The sequence below is a fragment of the Trichoplusia ni genome, chromosome 14, assembly GCF_003590095.1.
Source record: "Trichoplusia ni isolate ovarian cell line Hi5 chromosome 14, tn1, whole genome shotgun sequence".
Taxonomy (NCBI): domain Eukaryota; kingdom Metazoa; phylum Arthropoda; class Insecta; order Lepidoptera; family Noctuidae; genus Trichoplusia; species Trichoplusia ni.
In genome coordinates, this window is record NC_039491.1 from 1 (window position 1) to 13,156 (window position 13,156).

Sequence of the window (13,156 nt, forward strand, 5' to 3'; positions counted from 1 at the left end):
CTGATCATAAACGAGGCGCCCTTCGATATACAGTACCAGGAATTGCACAGATCTGGTGATCCTTGGCAAACGGTAATATACAGCTTTGCAATTGAGTATTATTATTACATTTCCATCTGACGTTTACTTCGCTACCTACTTTGAGACTGAGCAACAAAAGTTTATTTATACTATCAGATTAAGAAGATATATAAACATAACAAAATGGGATAAGCTCGCATCCAAGCTGTACAACAAAATAATGTACTTATATTGTTGAACACTAATATACTGCGTGAATAGGTCACTGAAAAATAATCAGAGTTGTTAATCTGACTTTGTTCATTCACTCTCATACCTACGACGAAAAGGACACCAGATTTATGTAAAGATTCAATTAATTTATTTTTTTGCATTTCGACATATTCATTAATCACAATTATACATTTTATATTTTAGTTTAAATTCTGCGTGTTTTGTATGTAGGTGCTACAAAACTCGAGCGCACCCCTGTGGCCTGTGATCGAGCGGGAAGAGAAGTTGCTGTTGCTACGTGTGTTCTGTTCGCCCGTGTATGCGGCGCCCTTCCTATATACTGAACAACATTCAGTCTGCCTGAAACTTGATAACGAGGTCAGTTGACACAATTCGTATATCAAATCAGTACATCGTGCTCCAACATTTTTTTTTACTAAACACTTCGTGGGAAATTGTCCTTATTTTTATTGTTATACCTCTAAAAATGTGCGAAATATGCTTTGCCATCTTAGTGTTGTAAACCATCAATGTTAAATAATAAAATGAAATGCAATAATTTATTCTTTAACTAGAATATGTCATCACTTTTACGAGCAGGCAAATATTTAAATTCGCTGAATTCCGCATTCCCTATCCAATAATAAATGTCCAAAATAATGAGTTTCCCTTTCTCGTGCGTTGCTCCACCTCGTTCTGTACGTGGCCCGCAGTACGGCGGGCTGCACGTGGAGGTCCAGCTGAGCGAGGGCGGCACGTACATCACGGTGCGCCAGTACCGCGACGGCCACGCGCCCGCGCTGCTCGTCAACTTCACGCCCTACGACGTCACCGTCTACGAGAAGGAGAACGTCAATGTCAAGTGAGAACAACACCAACTTTTAACTAGCAATACAAAGAATTTTGGTGAAATTATGACAAAAATTATGACAAAATTTTTTTGGTGATATTAGCTCAACGTACATATGTGTAACGGGGAATTGGACACGAAAATATTATGAAACAAAAAAATATATATATGATTATATTTATGTATGTTTACTTATAGGGCAAAACACGCGTATTTATCGGGAGTGCCCGACTAGTTTCAAACCGGACTATAGTTACTTAAAAAAAATCATGTTTTTGGCCGTAATTAAGTTTTGAACTCGCTTGTTTGCGGATCAAAAATGATAATTCTGTATACTTTTCCCAGGCTTATACCGTCCATGAACAGTATGCTGTACACATGGGACAACCCCCCGGGCCCCGCGTCATCATATTCGAAGGGTACAAGAAAAGGGAAGTCGAAAACGACCTGAGGAAACGGCATCGGAGAGTTCCAGTAAGTTAATAGTGTACTAGTTTGAGGGGACTAGAAAATGGATGAAACATTCCTTTAGTACTTTATTTTCTGCATGATGTTGACTTTTTGATTCTAATTAGTATTAATATCTTAAGAATTAGATGCTAAACATTCAAACGAAAGGGGAATAATAAACACAAGCTAATGCATGCTACCTTGTCACTTTTATTTTCTTCGGAAAAACCCATCTGTTAGTTTCCTCCTTCGTAGGTAAAAATGCCCGCCTGATAGACGGGAACCATTACCCACTTCCCCTTAACTATGCATACCTTATATGATTTCCATGCGTCTGACTTAATTTTCGCTTTGAAGTCGTACAGACATCCGTGATCTTTTTTTATCTAAGTAATGATTGTCTTTTTAGTTAGTATAAAACTAAGCTAAATACAATTGTCTTGAAATATTTTACAATTCACAGACTAAACGAGCACGCCAAAATATCGTGGGTGTCTTTCCTGGACGGTCTGCAGCGTGTGATCCTGTTCACGGATGACCCCATCCTAGCCAGCGGCGCTCACACTATAGGCGAGGCGGAGGCCGTCGATACAGAGTTTATACTCTCCATGCAGGGGATCGGACTGTCCCTCGTCAATGATCCCGAACTGCTTGAGATTGCGTATATCAGTATATCTAAGTAAGTAGTACGATCTTAAGATTTTGCTTAAGTGTTGTGAGTTTGGGCAATTTTGGAGTTTCCTGTTCAGTCTTTCATTGGAGCTAAATGTTTTGTTACATAAAACGTCATATCAGAATCTTCAACGGGAATAGAATAGGTAAACGTAGGTACGGAATATAATAATGAATTTGTTACAGCTCTGGCATTATCTGGGAGCAGTGTAAGATAGGAGCGCGACGTTACAAGAAGATCGATGGACAGAAACTAGTCCAGTTCGAAGAAGCCTACCAGAAATATTTAGCTGAGAAGATGGTCAGCGAAGAGCCAATCTCACCTATAGTCCTAATCGATGAGAAACTTGAGGTATTTATATAATTTTAATATCAAGTACATGATACGACAGTTTACTCACGCGTATTTATCGGGAGTGCCGTGGGAGTGCCCGACTCTTTATCATGGCACTAGCTGTTGCCCGCGACTTCGTCTACGTGGGTAGAAGATATAAGTTATAATTTAGGTATACCTGCCCGGTTTTTTCACATTTTCCATTGTATCTTAGCTCCTATTAGTCGCAGCGTGATGGTTTATAGTCTAAAGCCTTCCTCGATGAATGGTCTATTCAACACAAAAATAATTTTTCAATTTGGGCTAGTGGTTCCTGAGATTAGCGCATTCAAACAAACAAACAAACTCTTCAGCTTTATATATTAGTATAGATGCGGCGGGGTTTGCGACCCCGTAGTCTTAATCTATACTTGTTTTTTTTATTGAGATATTCGGGCATTTGCCATTTGCACAATAAAGTTTTTAAATGCATTTTATATGTTTGCCGTGCTCATTACGTAGTAAACAATACCGTGTATGATTTTCCCTTAAAATCTAGACGTAATGGTTAGGCGTCTCGGAGGAATGAACACCAGTAGAGTGAGTGTGCGTGTGCAGGTGGACTTCGAGGAGATGCGCGTGCTGCGTCCGGGCGCGCGGCTGCTGCGGCGCACGCTGCAGCCGGGGCTGTGGGCGGCGCTGGGCCTGACGCCGCACTCGCGCCGCCTGCACGCGCGCCTGCACCGCCTGCAGGTGGACCAGCAGCTGCCGCTGCCCACCTTCCCCGTCGTGCTGGCGCCCGTGCCGCCGCCGCGCTCCATCGCCAACGACGACCCCTGCGGTACGCCCGCGCCACTTTTACGCTATGAACAATGATTCCTTAATGTCTACAGCCGCACACCGCTTCACACTTTTACAGTTATCGACTGAGACACGTCAGGATTTTCGTTTTTTTCTCTTGCTAAGGTTCCTGTTGGTCGTTGGTGCCAGCTCAAACATGATATCGTAGAATATGGGAGTTCAAAAAATACACAAACACAATAATGTAACAAAAAAAATCTGACAAAAAACACTCCTAATAAGTAAACCCTTTTTTAATTTATTCAGGCATGAAACATCATCGAAGTATCGATAGTGGAGCGTATAATGGAACACAGCAAGGTCCGCCAGTACAAATATTACAAGGTGCTCATCCAGGAGTTCCACGTCAAGGTCGACATGGGTCTCATCAATGCACTCATGGGAATGTTCCCGCAACGGACTCTAAATGAGGAGGAAGCGGTAACTGTCATATTGTGAAATATACACCTTATGCATAGTATGTTTAAGGTTGATTATGAGTATAACTTAGACCAGATTGTGTAATTACATATATTATTTTTAGCGCGACGCGTTCCAACTTGATCTAGAAAACGCTGGAGAGCCTTTAGAGGCATTAGCTGCTAGAGGAGTCGCCTCTGATCTCAAGAATTTCTACGACAATTTGCATTTATCGCCACTCAAGGTAACTTCTCTTTCAAATTCTGTTTACATTTATGTTGTAGAAATTTGAACTTTAAAATTTTGTGTTTTAGGCTCACGTTTCGTTCTCTCTTGGTGGTGCTACTCAACTGCCGACATTTGTTGGTACCATACTTCAGAGTATTGGTGTTACACTGACTGACATGAACGACGTTGTGTTCAAGTAAGTTTTAATATGAAATAGCTTTTAATACAGAGATGTAAGGTTGATTTTCGTATTAATGTAGTCTAGCATTGGGCCTGAAGAGTAAAGGCATGTCTTTTTTCTCCTTAGATTATCATACTACGAAAGAAACTACGAGTTCTTATCTCAGAAGGAGATGATCAGTCAAGTGCAGAGTCACTACACGGGGCAGGCGATCAAACAGCTGTACGTGCTGGTACTGGGGTTGGATGTCATAGGCAACCCTTATGGACTGGTCGTCGGGCTCAAGAAGGGCGTGGAAGACTTGTTCTATGAGCCGTTCCAGGTCAGTTTTGTGGTGTTGTAGCTTTTAATTTCGTGTTCTATTGCTTTTTATAATCAGATTTTTAATCCTTATTAAGGTACTTAGTCGATTTTACTAAACTGTCTAGCCAATTTAATAGAAACTATGACGTTCGTGTGATCTATGCTTGCCTGATTGAGGATGCCTTTGTGCATGTTACTTGAATTTTTGTGAAATCTCTCGCGACCCAAGAATTAAATTAGTTACTGCCGAAGTTGCCTTTAAAAAAAAAGATTCACGAGCTCTTTAAGTAACCAACAGTCATCCAGGCGAGACGTTTGCTACTCGGTATAGAACGCCATCTCTTTCCGTTTCTCCTATAGTCATGCTTCAAGAGGTCCCACCTACGAATCGTGTACGTCATGTACATTTATGTTCTACTAATACTAAGTTTAACCCCTAGGGCGCCATCCAAGGTCCGGGCGAGTTCGCGGAGGGCCTGTTCCTGGGCGTGCGCTCGCTGGTGGGCCACACGGTGGGCGGCGCGGCCGGCGCCGTGTCGCGCATCACGGGCGCCATGGGACACGGGCTGGCCGCGCTCTCGCTAGACAAGGTCAGTTTTTTATAGCTGTAGCTGTCATCATCATCGGCCTATATTCGTTCACTGCTGGACATAGACCTCCCCAATTGCACGCCATCGAATTTATCTTTGGCTACGCGCATCCAGCTCCTGCCAGTCATCCTGTGCCAGATCATCGCCGTAGCTGTGCTGGCAAACAATTATGTTGGGAAAGCATTGAGCTAAAATATAGTCTGTCCCCGTAGCTACACCTAGGTGTAATTAATTAGTAATTTGCTCCAGCAGCCTGGACGTACACCAATTTAAAATTCTAGAATTTTTTTTTATTTATTTACGATTAATATCTCTCACAATATTTTCTTCCGAAGAAGATATCCATAAACAATAATTGATTATTAATTCATGGATTTTGGTTCAATGGAATTAAATCGTTAGAAATTTATGTTTCCTTCTTTTGTTAATATTTATATGTATGTTATTTGTGTAATACAGGATTACCAAAGACGTCGTCGCGATAACATTAACAAACCTCCAGCAAACTTGCAAGAAGGTCTTGCGAGAAGTGGAAAAGGACTCGTCATGGTATTGTACTACTATTAATTGTTATTGTAAGCATATTTTTTAACACTGTATAATTTAATGTCATAAAACACACAAGCGTTTCAGCAACCAAGTCACTAGAATCTTAAAGAATATAGTGAGCAAAATTACGTCATGTAAACGGCCGCTTTTTTTTATGGTCGTGTCACTATTTAAAACCAATTGAGAAGCCAACCCATTTAATTATAGTTTTATGATGGGTTTGTGTTATTTGTCATTCAATGATAATGGTTAAAGTAAAAAGCCCTGCAAATTGTTATACAAACTTTTGTCTTTTCATTATTTATTCAGTTATGTAAGTCAATTTATTGAGCAGATTGAAGTGATGGGAGTGTGCATATGTGTTGGTATGTATGATTGTATGTCAGGGCGTGGTGGACGGGCGTGACGGGCGTGTTCACGAAGCCGATAGAGGGCGCGCGCTCCGAGGGCGTCGAGGGCTTCTTTAAGGGGCTCGGGCGTGGGGCCGTGGGCCTCGTGGCCAGGCCCACCCTGCTGGGTCGTGGACTTCGCCTCAGGATCACTCGATGCCGTCAAAAGGTGACTCTACCTTGTCACTGTGTTCTGTTCTGTGCTGCTCTAATGCTTTTTGTGTACATGTCTCTGTTACTAACATTTGTTTTGCTTGTGTGCTGCTTGCATGAAAGGTTTTGGGAGCTGCTTTTAATGTTGACTATTACGTAAGGTTTCGTCGAATAGCCATGTTTTGTCCATTTTCAATTATGATAGCGTTAACTAATAGGTTTAGGCAGTGGCGTGCACAGAGATTTTAGTCAGGGTAGGCAAAAAGAAACGGCCAAGTGCGATTCTGATTCACGACTCTCAGTTGGTACAAAATGTAAAAAAAGGTTACCCATCAAATTCACGACCGTAACAAATGATGCTTAACCTCGATTTCTCGGTGATCTATGAAACTGTTTACTCTCTAAATAACTATCAACGTTCATGCCTACAGCCGAAAGACAGACGGACAGAAGGCCAGCCGGATTTAAAATGTTGTGCGGTAAACTTTGTAGTTACATACCTAGTGTACCTAGCCAACGTATTTGAATATTAAACTTTTACAGCTATCTTTTCGTCACATCATTTATCATTGAATCGCAGGTAGTCAATAACGTTTACATTTCTTTAAACTTTTTCTATTGACAACATACCTATCGTAATATTGTAACCACGTACGTAAACACGAAAATAACCTTTTCGTTGAACAAAGTAGGTACCAAGCGAGAATCTTACCAATAAATCGTGTTAAAAGGTACTAAATAGATATATTTCTGTATTTTTTTGTAAATAAGTTTAGATAAGTGAAATAATCTAAGTATAGTTTAAAATAAATGGATAGGGAAACAGAACAAGCGATTTCTCTGTATCTACGAGCAACTCGTTAGATTTAAATCATTCTGTTTTCTACGTATTGTTTTGAACGATTGACTCACCTTTCTTAATTTATGAGATGTCTTGCGTAGTTTTATCTATTTCAAACACTTGTTTTTATCACAGAAAAATAGTTTTAAAATCGCACTTTTTGTGTTATGAGCACACGCCGTTTGAAAGTTCACAATTATTAATCAATTTTTCACTCTTTTTCGACTTACATCAAATAATTTAAAAACCAACGACCCAGAAAACGAATTATGACAAATGAAAACAAAAATGCATCGAAAAATATTGCGGCTCACTTTACGATAATCACTGTCAAAACATAACCACAGATAACCGCTCATGTCATCCGCTGTCTTTGTCGTGGAAAGGCAGTGTCTCTTTTATCACACACACTAACAAACGCAGACTATTTTGACATTGTGTGACAAATACGTATAGGAAAACAGACATAGACACATTGTCATGACTACGAGTCTGTCACACGCACACATGCTTAAAGTACCTACGTCACTGAGACATCGAGTTGAAGTGTCTTTCCAATGGGAAAACGGTGCCAGCGGCGGCGCACTTCGGCAAAAAAGTGTACTAATTTTGAAATATTGATAATCCTCCCTTGATAGATTATGTTACAACGTGTAATAGATAGATGGCGCTGATACGTGTTTTACGAATATTGTTTATTTTATGGATAGTAATTATGTACCTATAATATTTGAATTTCTCAGGGTAGGCAGTGTCTTTTTGTCTCTATGGACTGCACGCCACTGGGTTTAGGTTACCCACAATTTAAAAAAAAAAATCAATGCGCGTCCGAGGGGATCATGACCATGACGGTGAGTTAGCATCTTGAGTGGACATGAGGCGTAGTGGACTTCGTCAAGGGTAGATAGGCTCGGGCACGTGGTTGTCGTGGTGTTGTGTGAGCGCGTGTGGCGGTAGGGCGTGGTGGACGGCGTGCGCGGCGTGCTGACGCGGCCCATCCAGGGCGCGCACGAGGGCGGCGCCGGCGGGTTCGTCAAGGGGCTCGGCCGCGGCGCCGTCGGGCTCGTCGTCAGGCCCGTCGGCGGGGTCGTTGACTTCACCAACGGATTACTCACTTCTGTTAAGAGGTGCCCAGGTTACCGGACTTCTCATAGACGATTGATCGTAGTTACGTATATTTCAGTAGGTGCAGTTGTGAATACATTTGGTGTAAGCTGTAAAATGGTTTTAAAATGGTGTAAAACTAATCGTACTTTTGACAAGTAATAACTTCCTATGGGGGGTAAAGCGGTACGTAATGTAAGGTAATGCGTTTTAATGTGCGGTCAGCATCACAATACTCCGTGCTCAGTTTTTAATCAGTTAAGCCAACAAAAAAAATGTTAGTTGTACTTTCGTATTCAATGTAATTGAAGGTTATCGTTGTTTCGATATCATTATTTAGAAAAATGTGTCTATATCTTATGTTATGGTGTATACACGGTGATTTTTTAGTCGTCTTAACAAAAGCAACCCAGTTCATGCATCCGACGTAAAATACCCCAGGCGCGATTATTATTTTTTTATCATCAACTAAGATAATAAGTACGAAGAAAATTAAACAAGAGAAATCTGAAATATACTCTTAAAAATGATAAAATTGCCGCCGCCCGCGCCCCCTCATCATTGTTTCAAGGCTCGGACCGCGCATGCATTTTTTTATCATGAACGTGTTCTAGTCATTGGATACATGAACTGGGCTGCTTTTGTAAGACGACTAAAAAATCACGGTGTATAATTAGTCTTTTTATAGACGTATATAGTTTGTTTTCGGGTCCACAGCTTGTCTTCATCCGTGTGACGCATTGCTAATAGCATGACATCCTTAGCAGTAAATTGAGTGTTAACTAAATGTCTTTGTAGTTTTAGTGTAGTTACTAACCCTTAAAGCAATTTATTTATATATTAATATGGCAGTAAGTATAGCTTCCTGGTATTTTTGGTTTGTTTGTAAAATTAAATTAAGGTTTCTTAATTTTTTCTAAAACGTTATGTAATTTATTCTCTTTTTCTGACCTGTAACTTCACTGGTTTTCATTATACTTTGAAGCATATACCTATGACATTATTAACTCAACAATAAAGGTTGGTTAAACACGGTTTCTCAGGGCTGTGATTTACTTTCGCTTTTCATTTTATGTATTAGTATCAAGGCAGCTTTAAGATACTATCAGCTGTTCGTCTATGATCAATATTAAATTGCAAAAAAATATGTTATTAAATTTTCAAACCAGGACAAAAGTCCCTCCCTCTCTATATTTAGGACCAGTTTTGCATCAACGTTTTGAGCTGATCGCTATTTGACCATTACTATAACATGCGTGTACGCACAGGGCCGCCGATATGTCAGAGGAAGTAACTAAGCGTCGGCCGGCGCGGTACCTACCGCCCGACAGCGGTGTCCGACCATACTCCAGGCTCCACGCGGAAGGATATAAAATGCTCTTCGAACTTGAAAAGGTACGTCATCCGTTTTTTATATGAATTTATCTATTATTACATACATACACATATTCATATTCATCATCAGCCCATATTTGTCCACTGCTGGACATAGGCCTTCCCAATTGCACGCCAACGAGATTTATCTTCCGCTGCTCGCATCCAGCTCCTTATTTGTGTAAGACTCATTAAAAAGTCAGTAAATCCTGCACAATACAAACACGTGTCGGTGAAATCCTTACCATAAAATATAAAATGTTCATAAAAATAAAGCCATTTATATCTGAACTGTATTAAGGAAGCAAAGAAGTTTGAACCTTACGACCTAGACATTGAGAGTTGATGTTTAATACAGGGCAAGTACGTGAGCACGGATACGTACGAGGCGCACGTGTGGGTGATCGCCGGCAAGGAGGTGGTCATGTGCACGGACAAGAGGATACTCTACATCGAGAAGAATAACGTGTTCGGCGGGTGGCAGGTAACATGAACAACTATGTATTATATGATATGTTGACGACAACAAGTTTTTTTTTTGGTTTATATTTAGTTTTTACTGGTTTCATCTTCTTCGTCTTCTTCGTATTACTGTTTTCTGGTATTTTGTAAGTCGGCATAATAACCTCAAAATAAAATTGGAATATTTTTCTAGCCTGTTGTAAAGACATCCATTTTTTTTTAATTAGAAGCACCAAAATGCTGTTAAAATCATCAATACCAAATCATTTTTATAATAGCAGTTAAGAAAAGAGTAGATATATCATAAAGCAATACCACATGGCAATAATTAGTAATACGTTTTGTAAAATTGTTTGTCGCAAGTCTCGCACCGGCCATGTTTTATTTATAAAAGGTCGACTCGTGCCGTCTCACAACTAGTAAATATTTCATGAATTTCGCCGAGATCTGAAAACAAGTTTTCTATCACAAATATAAGTGTATGATACGAACCTATTAAATTATTTATGATGAAGATGGTATTTGTTTAAATACATTATTTTATTTGTTTTCGAAATATTGTTATTAGGTCAATAAAAAAGGACCTTTTGATATATATTCTTTTCATGAATGGTCCATTGGAGACCTAACGCAGATACGTTTTTATTTAATGCTTTTATAAGTTTCATTTTATTCCTTACTTTTTAGTTATGTTTCATACACGGTGTTGTTTCAAAATATTTACATTGACGCAGATCGTCTGGTCGTACCTGTGGTCGGAGCTGCCCGAGGTCCCGACGGCGGTCAACAAGGGCGTGTACATCCCCACGGCCAAGCGCAAGGTGCTGGGCATGTTCCCCAGCTCGGGCTCCGGCAAGGTGATCTTCCTCTACGACGAGCAGCAGAAGAAGTACCTGTTGGCGCAGTGCCAGCGGCTCATGCAGCGCCGTTGACATGAGGACGTAGAAAGAATCTCGCCCACCGAGTGGTTGGCGCAGTTCTTTCTACTTGTATTCGATTCTCGCACCGCCTTGCTTACTCTAGCCTACTATATCAACCTGCACCACCTCAACCCGAAAGGCTTTCGCTAAACTTGTACCCGAGTGTACCGGAGTGCTTCAGTGAACTTCAGTTCAGTGTATCGATGTTTGTGAGGACGCTTTCTTTTTATAATACGTTTTTACGTGATGTGTACATCATATGTCTTGCATATGCAGCTGTGTTGAGTACAATTATGGAATTGATTATTATTATCTTAGTCGTTACGTTTTGTGTATGTAGACAGTTTCGATTTATTTTACAAGTTTTTACCTATTCATAATTTAATATATGATAACTTTACCCTCTTTATAAAATGTGTCATTGTAAATTACCTTAACCTAACGCGAAGCAGGAGATTGAATATAAATGTAAAGATTGTTCAATAGTCGAACATCTAGTGACTTTGACCTATTGTCGTGTAAAGTTCTGTAGCCTAGGTACTAGCTGGGTAGATGGGGATAACTTTATTAGAGTACAAATGTAAATGAGTTGGTAAATCAACGTCGACCATGTATTCATATATTATGTTAAGGTTGGTCCCGACACATGTTCCGCGCACGCTCGTTGCGCCCGCGCAACTGTAGTGCGCGCTCGTCCTGTCCCCGCCGCCATATTATAATCAACTCGGCATGCTCGGTAATGTGTGTTCGCGCCTTATCCTCTTCTTACTTTACAATCATTTTAAATATCTCTTCTTATCTATAGTGTATTTAAAAATATCGCTACGCATTTACCTATTTAAGATTAATATTTTGTAAGTTGTTACAATATTTCAGTCTTCCGTTACGTACTTATTACATTAAACAATGTATCGTTGAGTTTATAGTATCGTTGAAAGTAAACAGATATATTAAAAGGTTATTAAATTGTAAATGTTATCAAGTCTTGTATTTTCAAATATCTTGTTTGTTAGTCTTGGTAATTTACTTCAAATACTCGAATATAATCTGTTATGTATTATTTGTAGATTATGTAACGTTAATCGATATATTTTTTGTTATAAGATTAATGTTACGATGACAAAATCAGTAAAGTTAGGGTTTATTAATAATGTTTTGTTGTTGAAGCCTGCTCTACGAACATAAGTTTGGAATGTATTTCTATTGGAATGAGTTTGTTGATCCATCGCGTTGTTAGTTGGATGTTCGCCGCGCCGGGACCGCTGCGGCGTGCCACACCAGTGCCTTATCTGATCAATGTTTAGAACGTGATTGTTTTTCGCTTTTATTAAAGATTGTTTTAAGTTTTGAGTTACACTGCACGTAGTGTTATTCGAAAACTAAGTAAGTTATGTTAGGTTGAGGGCACAATGTATATTAGCTTCGCAGTTGTGCGTCAGCCTTACCAGTGGCTTCGAGATGTAAATTTTTCTTATTTTTCTTATTATTTTACTATAAGTCTGTGGTGCTCCTTGCTGGGCTGAGGTTACCATTTCTCTGCATTTTATCAGGTTACCGTCAGGGGCTACGGGACGTTAGTCCAGTCTATCCCACCAAGTTTTGAGTCTGCCGCGGCTTCAATATCTAATGGAGAGCTTGAGTAATTTTACCAGTTAATGAGATATGCGGCAGAAATCATGACAGCCCAATTTTTTTTACTAATTCAGAAGCTACTTAGTCCGCGTGGGCAGATGTGCTAGAACGCAGCTTCGGGGTACCAAAGGTTTTACGCCGCGGTTCTGCGATCTAACGTCTCGCTCGGGAATCTTTGATGCTATATTACTGACCTCAATAATTTGATATCATGTTTATTTGTTGAAGCGTTTATGCACGAATACGTTTAATCTAAAGTTAACTTTGTTACTTTGCCTGTTGCACAATATATTTATTTCGAGATCCGTTTTGTCTTGTTCAGGCTTGTGTGAGAACATTTTCAATATAAAATATACACAGTATCATGTTGTTTTATTGCTTCACACATTTTAGAACCTTTAGAATTTGATTAACTAGAGTCTTGTACAAATATTGAGAGAAAACCTTCTTAGCAAAAAATGTGTTTATAAGAACAATAGCTGTCGCGCGCGACTTCGTCCGCGTGGTTAGGAATTTCTGAACGGAAGCCCTCGAAGATTAATAATTTTCCGTTTTTCCCACATTTTCCATTGTGTCTTCGCTCCTGTTAGTCGCAGCGTGATGGTATATAGCCTAAAACCTTCCTCGATAAATGGTCTATTCAATACAATA

The 13,156-nt window shown here is 39.8% G+C and overlaps 1 protein-coding gene across 1 annotated transcript; it reads left to right on the forward strand.

Moving 5' to 3' along the window:
* Positions 1-6: 6 nt before the first annotated feature.
* Positions 7-12,867, forward strand: LOC113500534 (vacuolar protein sorting-associated protein 13-like; the record flags this gene model as incomplete). The annotated part of the gene is made up of 17 exons (XM_026881362.1): positions 7-72; positions 466-612; positions 948-1,096; positions 1,430-1,519; positions 1,998-2,213; positions 2,393-2,558; positions 3,138-3,360; positions 3,634-3,800; positions 3,904-4,023; positions 4,094-4,203; positions 4,315-4,510; positions 4,932-5,081; positions 5,541-5,630; positions 7,971-8,140; positions 9,386-9,512; positions 9,850-9,975; positions 10,688-12,867. Coding segments are annotated over 17 exons (2,511 nt in total), but the record flags the coding sequence as incomplete, so codon positions are not given.
* Positions 12,868-13,156: the final 289 nt, after the last annotated feature.